Genomic DNA, 20052 nt, shown 5'->3' with positions numbered 1-20052 from the left:
CCCAAGCCCACCCTGAGAACAGCCTGCTGCTGTGGTCCTTGTAGACTGATCAAAGCCACCAAGTAATACACAGTCTTTCAGTTTGCAAAAATACATTATAAGGATTGTGCACAACACATGATCAACAATACAATAATGATAGAAGCCGTGTTAGGGCCTTTTAAAGTAACAGAAACTCCAAGGGGCCAAGAAAACCTGCCCCCAAATGAAAAGATATAAGTCCAAACTTGGAAACAGTCCAACTGAAATTCACAAGGCGGGTGCTCCTGAGGAGTGTAGCTTCAACGCAGCCGCTTTCTTAAAAAGACGCCTCTCTGGATTTTGATGACGTTTCAATTCTTTCTTCAGTTTATTGGCTCAGTTATTTAGGAAACCCGTTCTACATTCTCTAATCACAGCATTAAGCTGCTCGTTTTCAGCGTGAACATCGGGCTCTTTCATTTTTGCAGATTGAAAGACGGTGTATTACTTGGTGGCTTTGAGCAGTCTGCTAATTACACCAAGTGCCCTTCAAGCAGCAGCTGCGGCCCTTGTGACTGAGTGGGGTGTGTGTGTGTGTCATTTGTTGGGGGCTGCTGCGCAGAAACTGAAGAAGCAGCTTTCCCAAGGATTTCCTCCTCTTGCGTTTTTTTCTGGGGCCCAATTTGTGCTATAGATGTAGCCATAACGGGGCATCTTCCTGGCATTCTTCTTTGTCTTGCCTTCTATCCTAGGTGCCCCCAGGGTTGCGGGGTCAAGCCCACCTGAAAGTCTGGGGCAATCGGCACTTGGCGGAAGAAGGCTACATCTTCCACAACCACACGACAGTGACCATCGACAGCAAAGGCGCCTCCGTGTTCATCCAGACAGACAAGCCGGTGTACAGGCCCAAGCAGAGAGGTCAGGGCTGCAAGGCAGCCCCAGAGGGGCCCAATCCTTGGGGCTGGGCCTGCTCTGACCGTCTTTGACCCTCCTTCTCTTTCCACTGCAGTGCTGATCAACCTCTTCACCATCCGCCCCAATTTGCGACCCATCGATGAGAGGGTAAGGGTCTTTTCCCCCCTTGGTGTTTCCCATTTGTTCCCACAAAATCAACCTTCAGTCGATGACGGGGAAAGCGTACTTGCTTTGCTGCTTGACCATGCACTCGAGTGCCATGGGGACGATGGTGCCCCGTTTCTTGCCTGCTGGTCTGCCTTGGTACTGATCCACCCCAGAATGCCAGCTCCTCCTGTTGCAATTAAGTGAAGAACGTAAGGGCAAAAGAGAAACTATGTTGGGTCACTCTGAGTCACACAGTGGTCAAAACCCAGGGGCCATCAGGAGTCCACCAATGGGGCCAGAACTCTAGGGGCCCCAGGAATACAGAACATCTGTGGTCAAAACCCAGGGGCCATCAGGAGTCCACCAATGGGGCCAGAACTCTAGGGGCCCCAGGAACACAGAGCATCACTGCCCCAGACAGAGACTTCCAACAATACCCTGTGGCCAATAGCCATTGATGGGCCTCTGCTCCAGATGTCTATCCAATCCCCTCTTAAAGCCGTCTGTGCTTGTAGCTGCCACCACCTCCTGTGGCAGTGAATTCCACGTGTTAATCACCCTTTAGGTGAAGAAGAACTTCCTTTTTTTCCGTTCTAACCTGACTGCTCTGCAATTTCATTGAATGCTCACAAGTCCTCGTATTGTAAGGAAAGGAGAAAAGTACTTCTTGCTCTACCTTCTCTGTCCCATGTCCTTTCATATCACCCCCTCAATTGTTTCTCCACGCTAAAGACTCCTAACTTCTTCAGCCTTTCTTCATAGGGAAAGTGTTCCATCCCCTTAATCACTTTAGTTGCCCTCTTCTGCACCTTTTCCAATGCGGTAATATCTTTTTTTGAGGTGTGGGGACAAGAACTACACACACAAGACCACTCCATCGATTTATACAGGGGCTTTATGATACTGGCTGATTTGTTTTCAGTCCCCTTCCTAATAATTCCCACCACACCATTGGCCTTTTTTATTACCATGGCATGCTAGGTTGACATTTTCAGTGAGTTATCTACCATGACTCCAAGATCTCTCTCTCCTGGTCAGTCTCTGCCATTTTGGACCCCATCAATGTGTATTTATAGTTACGATTTTTGACTCAAATGTGTATTACTTTGCACCTGTCCATTTGCCACAGTGATGCCCATTTACCCAGCCTTGACAGATCCCTCTGGAGCTCTTCACAGTCTGGATCTCACGGCCCTGAACAACTTAGAGTCATCTGCAGACTTGGCCACTTCACTGCTGACTCTCAACTCTGAATCCTTAATGAGCAAGTTAAAAAGCACTGAGACCTTGAAGTGAGCCCTGCGGTACTCAACTGCTTACCATCCTCCACTACGAAAACTGCCTATTTGTATTCCCTCTCTGTTTCCTGTTAATTACCGTATTTTTTGCACCATAAGACTCACTTTTCCCCCCAAAAAAAGTGGAGGGAAAAGTGTGTGCGTCTTAAGGAGCGAATACTGCAAAAAATTCACACAAATGCCTCTAAATTCACACAAACAGCTCTAAAAACTAGGTGCGTCTTATGCTCAGGTGCGTCTTATGGAGCGAAAAATACGGTACCTAGTTTTTAATCCACCAGAGGACTTATCCTTTCACCCCATGACTCTTGAGCTTACGAAGGAGCCTTTGATGAGGAGGTTTACCAAAAGCTTTCTGGAAGTCTAGCTAAAAACATCTTCTGGGTCACCCCATCCACATGTTTGCTCACCCTTTCAAATAACTTGAAGTTTGGAACAAAGTTTGAGTCGAGCGGTGTAAGCGTTTGTGGTATAAGCTTCTGCCTGCGTGCACATTTCTTCAGATACTTGTGAAACAGAATTTCCTCAACCATTACATATAGGTAGAGAGAGGGTGGAAGGGGTTAGTTGCCAGGAAGGGCTAGTTAGAGTCAAGATGCACAAGAGTCTGGGTGATTATAGTTGAGACTGGATTGAAGTGATTGGTAAGATCTGTGAATGGCAGTAAATTAGCTTACAAATACAAGAGTTAACAGAGATGAGAACAAGCAGGCCTCCGATTCAGCGGGAGCTCACAGGAGCACAGCTCCTGAACCTTTCTGAGAGTTCCACCTCCTCCTTCTGAGAGTTCCACCTCCTCCTTCTGAGAGTTCCACCTCCTCCTTCTGAGAGTTCTACCTCCTCCTTCTGAGAGTTCCACCTCCTCCTTCTGAGAGTTCCTCCTCCTCCTTCTGAGAGTTCTACCTCCTCCTTCTGAGAGTTCCACCTCCTCCTTCTGAGAGTTCTACCTCCTCCTTCTGAGAGTTCCACCTCCTCCTTCTGAGAGTTCCTCCTCCTCCTTCTGAGAGTTCCACCTCCTCCTTCTGAGAGTTCCACCTCCTTGTCCATTGATAAGGTGCAGCTACATAACAGTCCCTGGATGAGCTCCACTACCTATTTTTCTACAAAACGACCCCTGAGAACAAAGTTTGAGTACAGTGGCGACTCCAAAATACCGTTGTTCAATTCTGGGTTGAAGCGAGAACTGAGAGACTTATGTGTAGGTGCACACTCCTTCAGATACATTGAAAGAGATTTCCTCAAATGTTACATACGGGGTGGGAGGGCGGTATTTGCCAGGAGGGCCTAATTAGAGTCAAGATGCATAACTAACTAAGCAATAAATATAGCTAAGATTGGAGCAACGCATTTGGTAAGACGTGTGAATTGCAGCAGGTGGGCATACAGATAATAAAGGAATTAACAACAGATGTGAGAACCGAGTTTGAGTCCAGTGCAAGGGGAGGTGGAGCGATGGCGGCTCAGTGGTGAGCATGCGTGCTCGGAGGTGCAGGAGCCGAGCTGGGCTGGGCTTGCTGGGGAGGCAAGGTGTGGGCGGCAGGTTGGGGGCAGTGCTTTGCCTAGGCGCAGGGGTGGCCAATGGCTGGGGCTGATGGGAGTTGTAGGTAAAAAACATCTGGAGAGCTACCGTTGGCCACCCCTGTGCCTTGCTGACTCTGCTTTGACATTTTCTTATTTTAAATAGGTTTATTAGGTTTTCAGGTAAAATAGGAAGGGGGGGGTAGAAGGGAAAAGGGTGGGGTGCATGAATTAAAATTCTGCGTTATTTCTACTTATACATTATTCATTTCATATACTCATCATCAATATCAGTAATTTTATAACATCTTCTGCAATTACATCTTATAATGCATTAATCATTAATATCTCTTTAAACTCCTCCTAGAAGAAGATATTGGATTTATATCCTGCCCTCCATTCCGAATCTCAGAGTCTCAGAGAGGCTCACAATCTCCTTTCCCTTCCTCCCCCACAACAGACACCCTGTGTCTGGTGGGTGGGGCTGAGAGGGCTCTCCCAGAAGCTGCCTTTTCAAGGACAGAGTCTCAAAGCGGCCTACAATCTCCTTTCCCTTCCTCCCCCACAACAGACACCCTGTGAGAGGGGTGGGGGTGAGAGAGCTCTCCCAGCAGCTGCCCTTTCAAGGACAACTCCTACAAGAGCTCTGGCTGACCCAAGGCCATTCCAGCAGCTGCAAGTGGAGGAGTGGGGAATCAAACCCGGTTCTCCCAGATAAGAGTCCGCACACTTAACTACTACACCAAGCTGGCACTCCATACACCAAACTGGCTCTCCATACACCAGACAAGAATATATTGTTACACAGCAATAATTGTCATAAATCACATTATTATTTTATCTTAGAGGTTCATGACAAACTATATAATGGTTCCCATATTGTCTTAGTTCCACACTGATTTGACATTTTCACATTCCTTGCAGAAAAGTGTAATGCATGCCGGGGGGGTTGCTGGGGTGGGAGTCGCATGTCAGTTCTGTTTTACTTTTTGTGTAGTTCCAACTTCCTGGGAACTGAAGGGAAGCAGCGGTGGCTTTAGTTTGTTTGGCAAGTGAGTGTGTGCTTAATTTCTTTTCAGGTCGAAGCTTACATTTTGGTGAGTATCCACAGGCCTGAAGCCGGGCCTCGAGGTGTTGGACGGCTGCTCGTTTCCTGTCATGCTCGGCCAGACCAGGAAACAAAATTGGCCTGAACGCATTGAAAATTCCTAAAGGTTTTGTTTGGGCGTTAGAAACGTTTGCCTTCGGAATGTCTCATGAGCCAGCCAGGTTTAGCCCCAGTGCCCACCCATAGATGGGGACTCTGTGCGAAGCGGCCTGTGCTGTTGAAGGTTTTGGAAAGATTAAGTAGCAATAGGAACTGCATACTTACTGTTTAAAATAAATCTAGTCTTGACTTTGAGCCTTGGGATAATTGAGGCCGTTCAAAGGGTGCTGTTGCTATATCCTCACCCACTGTTGCGGAGAGCAGTGGTGCAATTCCTTCCATGGGTTGCAGAGAGCCACATTCACAACCATCACCAAGGAGCCACATTTCCTGCTCTCCCTAGCAGGAAGCCTGTATTTTCCCACTTTGGCGAGGGTTGTTTCAGGGTGGGAATCAACTGCAGCGCCCTCTGGGCAAGGGCCTTGCCCCCTTTCCTTCCCCACTGAGGAGCAGTGCTCAGAGGCTTCCAAGCCACTGAGGGCTCATCACTGCCTTTAAATGAGGGGGAGGGTCCAGAGAGGAGACTAGACTGCGTGTGATCTGTACGCCTTTGTTGCAGACACCAAGCCTAAAATTAAATCCTGATCGCTTCCTTTGTTTCTGTGTGTACCTTTCCAAATGCTCTGGTTTGCTAGTCTCTTGCTTTAACCCCATATCCCAGGATCCTCGTGGGTCTCGGATGATTGAGTGGAACAATCTGAAGCCCGTCTGTTGTGGTGAGTCTCCAGAAATCCCAGTCAGTTGCTCTCCGAGCAGCCCACAGCCCAGAGCAGCAATTGTGTGTGTGTGGGGGGGGGGCAGGGTTGCAATTGAGAAATGAGAGGAAAGCCTGCGGTGACTGCATTTGCTGGAGGGGGGCTGGTCCCCAATGTGCTCGCTGTGTTTTTCATCCCCCCCCCTCCCTTCTCGGCAGGCGTTCTGAATATGAGCTTTCCTTTGTCGGACCAGCCGGTGTTTGGCGAGTGGTTCATTTTTGCCGAAATGCAGGGGCACACGTACAACAAGTCCTTTGAAGTGCAAAAGTACGGTGAGTCGCTGGCACCACTTCTCTCCTAGGAAGTGTCTTTTCTTTGTAGGAATGCGTGTCTTTGGCTTCCTCCCGCTTATTGGTTTTATCGCTTTCTTCTTGTGGCCGCTGATATCTGTATTTCCGTATGATGCTGAGGGCTGCTTTTATGAAATTGGGGACTGCCTCGAACGTGACTATGGGATAGAAACGTCTGAAGAAAGAGAAGGATGTCTGAGCGGCTCCAGAGATCTTTAAAGGCTCACAAGGCCCTCCGACCCTTCCATCATCAATACAAGCCATAGATTAGAGCAGCTGAACAAGGAAAGCGGGCAGAGGAAAAAGCTCAAATCCATACCGATTGAAATAGTTATCCCTTTCCTTTCCCTTGTGGTTCGAGGCTGCTGCTGATTCCGAATTGCCATTTTGGTTGCTTTTTCTGTGTTGTCTTTGAGCGCGGCCCACGATGAGTCCATTACAGTAGCCCAGCTGGGAAGCTACAGTTTAATGTGGCCAGGCTGGCTGAGTCTTCGAGAGCCAGCCAATCAAGTACAGCTGACAGAACGCCGTGGTACCAACCTGCGTCTGTCCAATCAGATAGTAAAGACCCAAACCACCAAAGTGCCGCTCTGATACCAGCAGCTCCACGTTCCAGCTGATGAGTAATGATGAAGTGGTGGACGGAATCACAGGCCGCTGATAGGTCTAGCTGGGTCAACAGGCATGGCGGTCCTTTGCCCAGCTTGAAGGAAGATGGTTCACTTTCTCTGTTCCATACGCTGGCCTGAGGTGGGATGGAAATGGCAGATGTGGCATTGCTCTCAGACTGCTGTTCTGTCCCAGCATCTCTCCATAACAAAAGGCCCTGCTTGATCCTTCAGCTACTCTCAAGTTAGCTTTTGAGTCAGAAAAGATGAGATTTTATCAGCAAAGATCCCGGGAAAAAAAGCATGACCACAATAATACTTAGGAATTATCAAGTCAAGAAGCACCTAATTAATTACCAAGATTATCATATGGCGTTGTGCGTAGAGTAGCCAGGAGATCCAAAGATTGCCTGACAGCCACAAGTTCTAGCTCTTAGCATTACCATGATTTGAGACGGCCAGGCTGGCCAATATGTGATGATATGGAAAATTTTCTGAGTGCTGTTGAGTTGTCTGTTTATAAAATGTTTTTATTGTATTTTATTGTTTTAGCGTATGCTGTACTCTGCCCTGAGCTCTATGGAGAATGGGTGGAATAGAAATATACTAAATAAATAAATAAAATATGATAGTGGTGAGCTAGACTTGTTTTTAGGGGCTGGGGGAGCTCTGAGTGGCCCAAGGTCACCCAGCTGGCTGCATGTGGAGGACTGGGGAACTGAACCCGGTTCTCCAGATTAGAGTCCACCTCACTTAACCACTGCACCTTGAGATTCTATGACGCAGTTGTGGCAAGCAGGAAGGCGAGAGTACTTTTCTCCCTTTCTCACAATACAAGAACTTGTGGGCATTCAATGAAATCACTGAGCAGTCAAGTTAAAACAAATAGAAGGAAGTACTTCTTCACCCAAAGGGTGATTAACATGTGGAATTCACTGCCACAGGAGGTGGCGGCGGCTACAAGCATAGCCAGCTTCAAGAGGGGGTTAGATAAAAATATGGAGCAGAGGTCCATCAGTGGCTATTAGCCCCAGTGTGTGTGTAATATATTTTGCCACTGTGTGACACAGAGTGTTGGACTGGATGGGCCATTGGCCTGATCCAACATGGCTTCTCTTCTGTTCTTATGTGACACAGAGTGTTGGACTGGATGGGTCATTGGCCTGATCCAACAGGGCTTCTCTTATGTAACACAGAATGTTGGACTGGATGGGCCATTGGCCTGATCCAACATGGCTTCTCTTATGTTCTTATGTGACACAGAGTGTTGGACTGGAGGGGCCACTGGCCTGATCCAACAGGGCTTCTCTTATGTCTAGAACAGAATTAGGCCAATGGCCCCTCCAGTCCAACACTCTGTGTCACATAAGAACATAAGAGAAGACATGTTGGATCAGGCCAGTGGCCCCTCCAGTCCAACACTCTGTGTCACACAGGGGCCAATATATGTGTTTGTGTGTATACACACACACATATATATACACACACACTGTGGCTAATAGGCACTGATGGACCTCTGCTCCATATTTTTATCCAATTTCCTCTTAAAGTTGGCTATGCTTGTAGCCGCCACCACCTCCTGTGGCAGTGAATTCCACATGTTAATCACCCTTTGGGTGAAGAAGTACCCCCTTTTATCCGTTCTAACCCGGCTGTTCAGAAATTTCATTGAATGCCCATGAGTTCTTGTATTGTGAGAAAGGGAGAAAAGTACTTCTTTCTCTGCCTTCTCCATCCTGTGCATAATCTCTTAAACCTCTCTCAAGTCACCCCGCAGTCGACGTTTCTCCAAGCTAAAGAGCCCCAAGCGTTTTAACCTTTCTTCATAGGGAAAGTGTTCCAAAGTGTTTTGAGAGAGAAGGGCAGGGGGCGGACAGCCAGAGTGGGGAGGGTTGATTCTTGGGGCTCCGGTCCATCGCTGGGCTGCTGTGATTAGCAAGCAGCCCTTCCCCACCCCACCCCCCAAAAGAAAAGAAAATGAAAGCGTAGAATACACATTTATGCCTTGCACTTTTGTCAAGGTAACAAGTCAATATGAACTGAATCACACCCTGTCAATTGAAGTGGAGGGTGTGTGGCTGTCGGGGAGGCAGCTGCTTTTCCAGAGGGTGGGGAGACAGTAGGTATTTGTCCTGAAGATGCCACCCCCTTCCCATCCTTTCTCCAGCTGCTGGGATTTCTGCCAGTGTTCCCTCTAAGCTGCAGAGTCTTGTGAGCACAAATTCTGCTTTGTGAGCTGCTGGTATTAAAGTTCTGAGCTCCTGGCATTATAGCTGTGAGCTCCTGCACCGATTATTGTGCTCTGGGGTCATCCTTCCTGAGCTAAGACAAAAAGGTGTGATCCGAAGGCTAAAAATCTGTGAGCTGACTCAGCTTAGAGGGAACATTGCTTTCTGTCCCCTTCTCTCTCTCCCCTGTGGTGTGATGGAGTTTTGTGGAGGCCATGAAAGCTCATACCTTGAAGAAAACTTTGCTGGTCTTAAAGACGCTTGACTGGACTCAGACTTTGTTCTCTCCCCTTCTATTTGTCTGTCTGTCTCCCCCTCCTCCATTAGTTTTACCCAAGTTTGAGCTGTGGATCGAGCCCCCTCGCTACATCCGTGACCTCAGCATGTGTGAGAAGGGAACGGTCCATGCCAGGTATGTGGTGGGATGTTGGGGTCTAGTGGAGCTCTTCCCAGGTTGTCCTCTTGTCATCCGGCCAGCGTCATGTCTGTCCAGCCCCATGGAAGGGAGCATGGTGGCCAGGACTGGCACGGCCGTGGGTGGAGTGGCCCGCAGGGAAAGGACCAGGATTCTGGGCAGGCCACCCGTGGCCTCCATGAGCGATTTCAGTGATTGCTGCTACCATTTTAAAATGGCGCCAGGGATGCCTAGTGGGATGAGCCATCAGCGCTCTGCCCGATCGTTTAGTTTCCCCTGCCTCCTGTTCTAGCTGGTGAGGGAAGTGCCAGATGCGCTTAACCGGTTTGGTGTACAGGGCCAGTTTGGTGTCATGGTGAAGTGCGTGGACTCTTATCTGGGAGAACCGGGTTTGATTCCCCATTCCTCCACTTGCACCTGCTGGAATGGCCTTGGGTCAGCTATAGCCCTCATATTGTCCTTGAATAGGCAGCTTCTGGGAGAGCCCTCTCAGCCCCACCCTCCTCACAGGGTGTCTGTTGTGGGGGAGGAAGGGAAAGGAGATTGTAGGCCACTCTGAGACTCTGTCCTTGAAGGGGCAGCTTCTGGGAGAGCCCTCTCAGCCCCACCTGCCTCACAGGGTGTCTGTTGTGGGGGAGAAAGGGAAAGGAGATTGTAGGCCGCTCTGAGACTGTCCTTGAAAGGGCAGCTTCTGGGAGAGCCCTCTCAGCCCCACCTGCCTCACAGGGTGTCTGTTGTGGGGGAGAAAGGGAAAGGAGATTGTAGGCTGCTCTGAGACTCTGTCCTTGAAAGGGCAGCTTCTGGGAGAGCTCTCTCAGCCCCACCCGGCTCACAGGGTGTCTGTTATGGGGGAGGAAGGGAAAGAAGATTGTAGGCCGCTCTGAGATTCAGAGTGGAGGGCGGGGCATAAATCTGCAATTCTTCTTCTTCTTCTGTCCCTTGCATCCCTCTTGAGAAGAAAGCACGAGCCCCAAGTGGGTGAGGCTTCCTTGGAGCCTTGCCCAGCGTTTATTTGGTGGTGCAACAGCTAGAGTGGGAGCAAAGCAATTGGGTGTGGCTGGACGGGAGGACTCAGGCTGAGCAAGGAGCTGGCCGAATGTGCCGGCTCCTCAGGCCGCTAGAGGCTCCCAAAACCTGGGGGCTGAGGCCTGCAGTGGCCCTGGGGCTGGCCCAGGGATGGGAGGAGCCAAGCCAGGTGCGTTTTCACCCTTTCCGTGGTGGGAAGCAGCTTTTCCTGGGAACTCCCACGGCCTGGTGTTATGGGAGGTGGGGAGGGAAAGTCCACTCTCCATTCTCTCCACTGCATGCAGTATTTTAGAAGACTCTTGTCACGGTTTCCCACCCCTTTGATCATCTTCCCCCCGCTTCCATAATTGGAAAATCCTGGAGGAAAAGGAGAACAGGGAATGTTTGTAACGGCTGAACTTCTCCTGTTTCAGGTACACGTTCGGGAAGCCTGTGGCGGGGAGACTGACAGTCAACATGACAGTAAACGGCGTGGGGTATTACCGGCATGAAGTGGGGTCCCCTGTCCTCAAAACCAGTGATGTGAGTGAGGGGGTGTGGGCCCACCTGGTGCCTGTAGGGTTGCCAAGTCCAATTTAAGAAATATCTGGGGACTTTGGGGGTGGAGCCAGAAGAGTTTGGGGGTGGAGCCAGGAGACATGGGGGTGGAGCCAAGATCAAGGCTGTGACAAGCATAATTGAACTCCAAAGGGAGTTCTGACCATCACATTTAAAGGGACACCTTTTCAATGCCTTCCTCCCATAGGAAATAATGAAGGATAGGGGCACCTTCTTTTGGGGCTCATAGAATTGGACCCCCCAGTCCAATCTTTTTGAAACTTGGGGGGTATTTTGGGGAGAGGCACTAGATGCTATACTGAAAATTTGGTGCTTCTACCCCAAAAAACAGCCCCCCCAGAGCCCCAGATACCCGCGGATCAATTCTCCATGATTTTCTATGGGAATAAATCTGCATAGGGAATAACAGAGTTCCCAGCAGACATTTCCCTCCCCTCCCCCCGCTTTCTGACGACCCTGAAGCGGGGGGAGGGCCTCCAAACCGGGGGATCCCCTGCCCCCACCTGGGGATTGGCAACCCCAGGTGCCTGGATGTCTCTGCCTTCTCCCTCTCCACTTCCTTTCTTTCCTGCTGTCTCTTTTTCTCTCTCCTACTTCCTTTTTTGAGGTCGCTTTTTCCTACTTCCTTTTTAAATTTAAAAAAAAAAATTGGAGGTGTTGGGGAGAGAATAGTTTCTGGAAATGACGGTGGCCCTGCAGGTGTTTTCCCATGTGAAAGCCGCCTTGAAGGAGCTGCTGGTGTGCCCAAAGACAGGGATTCGCTTCAGGGTTTTAAAGAGCAACAGTGACTCTCGGCAGCTTAAATAAGACTTTCCGCTCCGTGCCTGTTTACAGTGTCAAATGCGCTTGTGTGACCTTGTTGTAAGCCTCACCGGCAGCTGTGTAAGTGTGTCGGGGCGGGGCTACAGTTGTCCAGCTCCTGTGGTGAACAGGATGGGGGGGTCTGAGGCCTTCAATGGCGTACCCCTGGGCATTGTGCCCACGTTTTTCAACAGAGGCTAAATGGCTGTCTGACAGCAACGAAGATCCTGTGAATTTAGGGCAGGGGTCCTCAAACTTTTTAAATAGGGGGCCAGTTCACTGTCCCTCAGACTGTTGGAGGGCTGGACTGCCGTTACTGTACAAGGCCGCGGGCCGTCAGTTCTCCGTCTTCTGCATCTCTCTCCCTTCCCCACACCACACACCCCGGCCTGGGAACTCACCTCACCTCGGTATCACATCACACTCTGTCTCCGCCGCCTCAGCCCAGTGCCGGAAGTGTGCATTGCTAACGTGAGTTTAGGTCGAACGTCACTTCCGGTCTGATTTTGCCATAACCCGGCGGGCCGCATAAACGTCCTCAGCGGGCCGCATCTGGCCTGCGGGCCGTTGTTTGAGGACCCCTGATTTAGGGGGAGGTGTTTGTGAGGTTCCTGCATTGTGCAGGCGGTTGGACTAGACGACCCTGGAGGTCCCTTCCTACTCCAGGATTCTATGACCTCCCTGGCTCATGCTTCAGTCCCCTGGCCAGCAGGGCAGCATCAGGCAGAAGAGCATCCTGGTCAGCTACGGGGTGGGGGGAGCCCATGAAGTGGGCCGACTCAGCCAGCCATGAGCAGAGCCAGTTTGTGCCAGCGGGACCCACTGGTGCTCCTGCAGTCCAAGGGGCCCCAGAGGAAGCAGTGTGTGGGGGGGGGGGTGTTGGAGGGTGTCTTTGGTTTCCTGACCTGAGTGGGTCACAGGAGGGCAACTCCTTTAATGCAGCTCTCCCCCTCCATGTACCCCCCACCCCGCTTCTCTCTCACACGTGGCAGATTGAGGGCTCCGTGCAGTTCGACGTGTGCGTGGCTGACATGATGCCTGTGGACATCCCGGAGCATTTCCGAGGCGTCGTGAGCATCTGGGCCACAGTGACTGGTGCTGACGGGCACAAGCAGGCCACCTTTGACGACTCCACCCCAGTGCAGAAACAGCTGGTGGACATCAAGTACACGAAAGACACCCGCAAGCAGTTCAAGCCAGGCCTGCCCTACAGAGGGAAGGTGAGGGGGGGTGTCCTTGGGTCTTGGCCTGGTCTTTACTAGGAATGAGGCAAGAGGGGTGGCTGGCAAGACCCTGAGAGGAGCAGCAAAGAACTTCTTCACCCAAAGGGTGATTGACATGTGGAATTCACTGCTGCAAGAGGTGGTGGCGGCTACAAGCATAGCCACCTTCAAGAGGGGATTGGATAAGCATATGGAGCAGAGGTCCATCAGTGGCTATTAGCCACAGCTTATTGTTGAAACTCTCTGTCTGAGGCAGTGATGCTTTGTATTCCTGGTGCTTTGGGGGGGCCAACTGTGGGAGGGCTTCTAGGGTCCTGGCCCCACTGATGTACCTCCTGATGGCACCTGGGTTTTTTGGCCCCTGTGTGACACAGAGTGTTGGACTGGAGGGGCCATTGGCCTGACCCAACATGGCTTCTCTTATGTTCTTCTGTCTGGGGCAGTAATGCTCTGTATTCTTGGTACTTGGGGTAGGGGAACAGTGGGAGGGCTTCTAGGGTCCTGGCCCCACTGATGGACCTCCTGATGGCACCTGGTTTTTTTGGCCACTGTGTGACGCAGAGTGTTGGACTGGAGGGGCCATTGGCCTGATCCAACATGGATTCCCTTATGTTCTTCTGTCTGGGGCAGTGATGCTCTGTATTCTTGGTACTTGGGGTTGGGGCAAAGTGGGAGGGCTTCTAGGGTCCTGGCCCCACTGATGGACCTCCTGATGGCACCTGGGTTTTTGGCCACTGTGTGACATAGAGTGTTGGACTGTTTGGGCCATTAGCTTGATGCAGCATGGCTTCTCTTACATTCTTATGTAGCACCGGCACCCCAGAGCACTTTTGCAATTCAGGGTGGGTGAGAATGAGCAAATAGTTTTCTGCCCGAGAGAGAGAGAGAGGCCTGTTTGGATTGTACTGCCTCACAATCCAGTCAGTTATCAATTCAGTTCATACCTTTATAGGCATAAAAGCACTGGTAGTTTACAATCGAGAATAAATACAGAGGCCTGATAAATGATAAAAACAAGAACATAAAACAGTTACCGTATATTTCGGACCATAAGACGCACTCCCCCCCCCCCAAAAAAAAGTGGGGGGGAAAGTGCGTGCGTCTTATGGTCCGAATACTAAAAGATGAGGGGGGGAGGGGCCTGCAGCCCCCGGGAGACAAGCGGCGAGATCGCTCCCTCCGCCCCCATCGCCAACCCAGCACTTCGCAGGGAGCGATCTCGCCGCTTGTCTCCCAGCCAGGCGTGCTTCCCCCACGGCTGCGTGCCTGGCTGGGAGACAAGCGGCGAGATCGCCCTCACCGCAAATCCAGCACTTCGCAGGCGCTGGCGTGCTTCCCCTGCGCCTGCGTGCCTGGCTCCGGCTGTGCGGCCCCTGGCCGAGGTGGCCCAAAGGCTGCAATGGCGCCCGCATCACCGAAGATGGCCATTTTCGCACATAGACGAAGGTGCGTCTTATGCTCCGGTGTGTCTAATGGTCCGAAAAATATGGTAATTAAGGTAACAGCCAGTAATACAAGTCTTGGATAAATAGGCGTCCAGCAGTTAAGGTACAGTAGCTATGGCCCTCTTCACGCCCCCAGAGGAAGTAGAAACCCTTCCCTCCCTTCCCCCCCGAATGCTAACCAGTCCCTTTGTCTCCTGGCTCTACAGGTGGAAGTCACGTATCCTGACGGGAGCCCGGCCGATGGGGTGACTGTCCGGATCAAAGCAGAGCTCACCCCAAAGGACAACATTTACACCAGCGAGCTGACGTCCAGCAGGGGGCTAGTGGTGTTTGAAATCCCATCCATCCCCACAGCTGCCCAATATGTCTGGCTGGAAGTGAGCGGAATGCCTCGGCCAGATTACAGTAGCCCCACCTGGTTCAGGGGGGTGCGAATCCTTCCCCCCCCCCATGCTTCTGGAACCAGGTGGATGTGGGAGGAGCCCACGGAATGGGGGAATCACAAGGGAGCAAAGGGGGGGATGTCTCCTGGGGGGGTGGAGCCTGCGCTATCTGATAGGTACCTGAGAGCCAGTTTGGTGTGGTGAAGCATGCGGACTCTTATCTGGGAGAACCGGGTTTGATTCCCTACTTCTCCACTTGCACCTGCTGGAATGGCCTTGGGTCAGCCATAGCTCTGGCAGAGCTGTCCTTGAAAGGGCAGCTTCTGGGAGAGCTCTCTAAGCCTTACCCTCCTCACAGGGTGTCCGTTGTGGGGGAAGGAGATAAAGGAGATTGTAAGCTACTCTGAGTCGGATTCAGAGAGAAGGGCGGGGCATAAATCTGCAGTCGTCTTCTTACACCCCCTCCCATTTTCCAGACCAAAGTCACTGCCATTGGCGGGAAGCTCGTAGGAGACCAGTATTTGCCCAACTACCTGTCCATCAGCAGCTGGTATTCGCCCAGCAAGTGCCACCTCCAGCTCCAGATGTTGGACAAGGCTTTCCTGGTAGGGCCCACCGTGACGGTCCAGGTGTCTGGTGCCAAGCTGTGCCAGCTCTGCGGAGGGAGAGGAGCTAGCCGGGGTTGCAGGGCTGTTGGGTGGCGGGAGTGAGCCAGGCAGGCGGTTGCTCAGGGGACTCGGCCCCGTGCTCCTGGCTGCAGCGGCTGTCTTCCTCTTCCCAGGTGGGAGAAGAGGCGAGCATTGCTGTGAAATCCACGTGCCGCTGCGACGTCACTCTCCACTACGAAGTGGTGGCCCGAGGAAACATTGTCCTCTCCGGGCTGCAGTCCAGGAACGTGACCCAGCAGAGGAGCAGAAGGGCTGATGTCTCTTCTGGCAGAAGCCTCCACGCCACTCACTCCACAGGCACAGTCTTGGGGGCTGGGAAGAGGGTGGAGGGGCCGGGAAGGGGACTGCCAGTCTTCTCTGGCAGGTGGACGCTTTGCCTCTCGGCTGGGGCAAGCAGCCGTGTCTCGTACTGGGCTCTGCTCAAGGCTGCTGCAGGAGGATTCGCTCCTCTTCTGAGGCTCTTTGTGTGCTTTGCCCCGTTTCCCTGTTTAGCCGCCCCCACCGGACCTCCTGCTGCTGCTGAGATGAATGCCTGCGTGACCTCTCTCCGTTTCTTGGTGACCCCCAGCATGGCCCCTCTGGGCCGCCTCCTGGTGTATTACGTGCGGGAGGATGGGGAAGGGGTGACAGACAGCTTGCAGTTTGCCGTCAAGCCTTCCTTTGAGAACCAGGTAGGCAAGCAGGCAGTTCCTTGGGCTACCTGCCCGAAGGACCCCGGGCCCCTCACATAGGCTGGTGGGATGATGGGGCTCTTCTCGTTTTAATTCCCAGGTTTCAGTGACATTTTTGGCCAATGAGAGCAGGCCGGGGGACTCTGTGGGCATCAAGGTCAGAGCCGCCAAGGGGAGCTGCGTCTGCTTGGCTACGGTGGATAAAACCGTTCACCTCCTGAAGCTGGGCTTCCAACTGACACCTTCCCAGGTGAGCAGGCCCCGGAGGGAATGGGTGGGAGAGAATTGGGAAGGGTTGCAAACACAGAAGAAGACAGAAACAGGATACAGGATGACCTTGACTGGCTGGAAAACTGGGCTAAAACCAATAAAATGAATTTTAACAGGGATAAATGGGAAGTTCTGCATTTAGGTAGGAAAAAGCCAATGCATGGTTATAGGATGGGGGAAACTTGTCTTAGCAGTAGTATGTGCAAAAAGGATCTAAGGGTCCATACAATGAACATGAATCAACAGTGCAATGCGCTGGCTAAAAAGGCAAATGCAGTTTGGGGCTGTATCAACAGAAGTATAGTGTCCAGATCATCTGAAATGATGGTATCACTTTACTCTGCTCTGGTAAGACCTCACCTGGAGTCTTGTGTTCAGTTTTGGGCACCACATTTTAAGGAGGATATAGACAAGCTGGAACGGGTCCAGAAGATGTTGAGGGGTCTGTAGACCAAGTCCTAGGAAGAAAGGTTGAAGGAGCTGGGCCTGTTTAGCCTGGAGAGGAGGCGGCTGAGAGGTGATAGGATCACAATCTTCAAGTACTTGAAGGGCTGTCATATAGAGGATGGTGCGGAATTGTTTTCTGTGGCCCCGGAAGGTAGGACCAGAACCAATGGGTTGAAATTAAAAGAGTTTCCAGCTCAGCATTAGGAAGAACTTCCTGACCGTTAGACCGGTTCCTCAGTGGAACAGGCTTCTTCAGGAGGTGGTGGGCTCTCCTTCCTTGGAGGTTTTTAAACAGAGGCTAGATGGCCCTCTGACAGCAATGAGGATCCTGTGAATTTAGGGGGAGGTGTTTGTGAGTTTCCTGCCTTGTGCAGGGGGTTGGACTAGATGGCCCTGGAGGTCACTTCCAACTCTAGGGTTCTGTGATTCTCCTTCCTTGTAGATTTTTCAACAGAGGCTAGATGGCCATCTGACAGCAATGAAGATCCTGTGAATTTAGGGGGAGGTGTTTGTGAGTTCCCTGCATGGTGCAAGGGGTTGGACTAGATGATCCTGGAGGTCCCTTCCAACTCTAGGGTTCTGTGATTCTCCTTCCTGGGAGGTTTTCCAACAGAGGCTACATGGCCACTTGACAGCAATGAGGATCCTGTGAATTTAGGGGGAGGTGTTTGTGAGTTTCCTGCATGGTGCAAGGGGTTGGACTAGATGGCCCTGGAGGTCCCTTCCCACTCTACGACTCTATGATTCCGGTTCCCCCCCCCCCCCCCGGCACCCTGTTTCCCTCGGGGGCTGTTCAGACATCGCTTCAGAGGCCTTTGGAGCAGGCACTGCGCCCCAAACTTTCCTCTGCCGCTGCAGCGTGGCAGTTCCATGGCTCTTGACATCTCCACCCTTTCGCTTCCTGGGGCTTTGGGGTTCTCTCCAGTCTCGCTGCTCTTTTTAAACAACGTGCTTCGTTTTCTCCCACAGATCTTCCAGGAACTGTCAGATTATGATGTGTCCGATGTCTTTGGGACCCCCAAGGAAGATGGCCACTTCTGGTGGCCAAGCATGTCTTTGCGTCGGCGTCGGCGTCGTTCCTCCATCTTCCCCTGGCACTGGGATATCACCAAGGATGCCCGCTTTGCCTTTACGGTGAGGGTTTCCCCTGCCGCCTTTGCAGCTGGGTGTCCCACCTCTCTCTGTGCCCACCCCCGCCCCCGCGTTGCCAGAAATGGTTGACTCTGGCTCGCCTCCAAGAGCTGTGGTCTGTTGCTACTGCTGCTTGAGGCTGTCCTTGCTGAGGGCCACGGTTGGCCCTGCCGCTCTGGAGAGGGCAGAGGCCCTTGCAGTTCTGAACTGTGGCAGGGAGGGCCATGTGCCCACAGGGAGAGAGAAATGGAGAACTGGGGGGGGGGGGGCTGATAGCTCCTTCAGAAGGAAAAAGGGTGAAAGCGACAGAAGCGTTGAGGGTGTTCAGGGCCTCCAAGAGTGGGGGATGGAGAAGGGGTACAAAATTCCAGGGGCCCAGCTGCTAGCCCAGTGGTCTCAAAAGCAAACACCCAGTGTCCTGGGGGTAATCAAGCTTTACCTAGGGGTATCGCTTTACTCTGCTCTAGTAAGACCCCACCTGAAAACTTGTGTTCAGTTTGGGGCACCACATTTTAAGAAGGATATAGACAAGCTGGAACGGGTCCAGGGGAGGGCGACGAAGATGGTGAGAGGTCTGGAGACCAAGTCCTATGAGGAAAGGTTGAAGGAGCTGGGCCTGTTTAGCCTGGAGAGGAGGCGACTGAGAGGTGATGGATCACCATCTTCAGGTACTTGAAGGGCTGTCATCTAGAGGATGGTGTGGAAATGTTTTGTGTGGCCCCAGAAGGCAAGATCAGAACCAATGGGTTGAAATTAAATCAAAAGAGTTTCCGGCTCAACATTAGGAAGAGCTTCCTGACCGTTAGAGCGATTCCTCAGTGGAACAGGCTTCCTCCTTGGGAGGTGGTGGGCTCTCCTTCCTTGGAGGTTTTTAAACAGAAGCTAGATGGCCATCTGACAGCAATGAGGATCCTGTGAATTTAGGGGGGAGTGTTTATGAGTTTCCTGCATTGTGCAGGGGGTTGGACTAGATGACTCTGGAGATCCCCTCCAACTCTATGATTCGATGATTCTAAGCTCAAGCAAAGGAAACCCCCCCAGTAAATAGTACATTACAGTCTTCACTAATACTTTACCGTGTAATACTATATAATAATATCAGACACTTCTCTTACAATATCAAAATACACAATAAGCAATGAACTTTCTATAGTACAATTAGGAATAACACACAACAAAAATATATAAACCTACTCCCAAGTCCATTCTTCCATAACAGGGAGGCAGGCAATAGCCAACCACCTCTGGTCTTGCAAATCCAAACACTGCATATGAATGTTCATGAATAGTGCCGACAATTAGAAGTCACACAGTTTGTGTGTCAGTCTCTCCCTTTAACGTTACACATTCTCATCCAAGAACAGGATGTCCCCCCCCCTCCCGAAAACCAGAGTGAGGAATAGAAGGCTGCGTCCCTGTGCAAGAAGCCCCTTGGAGCTCCTTGACAGGACCTCAGAAGGGGGCAGGTGGTGGGTTTTTAAGAAACGGGAAGTCTGGGAGAGGAGAGTAGGGTGGTCGTTCCTGCGTGGGGGAGTCTTGTCATGTCATGAATGCTAACGGACAGAAATTGCCAGTGGTGTTCCATTAAAAAAAAAAATCACAGAATGCCAGGAGATTTTGGTACTTCAAGTTTACTGAACCCATGAACGTGACAAGACGGTCCCTTGAAGAAGGATTGTGTATCCGAAACAAAATTGGACTGGTTCTTTTATTGCTGGATTTTATTTTAAAAAATTATTATGATTTGTGGACAGTAGCTATGGCGTGCACCAGGTGGTCTTTCAACTGCATTATTGTATTGTATCTTTAAAACCTATTTGGAAATGGAATAGGGTTGCCAATTCCCAGGTAGGGGCAGGAGATCTCCCGGTTTGGAGGCCCACCCCCCGCTTCAGGGTCGTCAGAAAGCGGGGGGGAGGGGAGGGAAATGTCTGCTGGGAACTCTATTATTCCCTGTGGAGATTTATTCCCATAGAAAATCATGGAGAATTGATCGGCGGGTATCTGGGGCTCTGGGGGGGCTGTTTTTTGGGGTAGAGGCACCAAACTTTCAGTATAGCATCTAGTGCCTCTCCCCAAAATACCCC

General features: G+C 51.4%; 1 protein-coding gene across 1 annotated transcript in view; it reads left to right on the top strand.

Annotated features, from left to right (window-relative positions):
- The window catches only part of CPAMD8 (C3 and PZP like alpha-2-macroglobulin domain containing 8), a 71591-nt gene that overhangs the window by 14985 nt on the left and 36554 nt on the right, over nt 1–20052 (top strand). Inside the window, exons 5-18 of the mRNA XM_060233104.1 lie at nt 714–879; nt 971–1023; nt 4919–4936; nt 5708–5762; nt 5960–6073; nt 9255–9339; nt 10782–10890; nt 12720–12947; nt 14602–14772; nt 15255–15383; nt 15560–15743; nt 15939–16117; nt 16218–16367; nt 17804–17968. Of these exons, the coding sequence (XP_060089087.1) occupies nt 714–879; nt 971–1023; nt 4919–4936; nt 5708–5762; nt 5960–6073; nt 9255–9339; nt 10782–10890; nt 12720–12947; nt 14602–14772; nt 15255–15383; nt 15560–15743; nt 15939–16117; nt 16218–16367; nt 17804–17968 (1806 nt within the window). The remainder of the gene's footprint in view (nt 1–713; nt 880–970; nt 1024–4918; nt 4937–5707; nt 5763–5959; nt 6074–9254; nt 9340–10781; nt 10891–12719; nt 12948–14601; nt 14773–15254; nt 15384–15559; nt 15744–15938; nt 16118–16217; nt 16368–17803; nt 17969–20052) is intronic.

The sequence above is a fragment of the Heteronotia binoei genome, chromosome 2 (genome assembly GCF_032191835.1).
Source record: "Heteronotia binoei isolate CCM8104 ecotype False Entrance Well chromosome 2, APGP_CSIRO_Hbin_v1, whole genome shotgun sequence".
NCBI lineage: Eukaryota > Metazoa > Chordata > Lepidosauria > Squamata > Gekkonidae > Heteronotia > Heteronotia binoei.
This window is presented reverse-complemented; position numbering and strand designations above follow the sequence as displayed.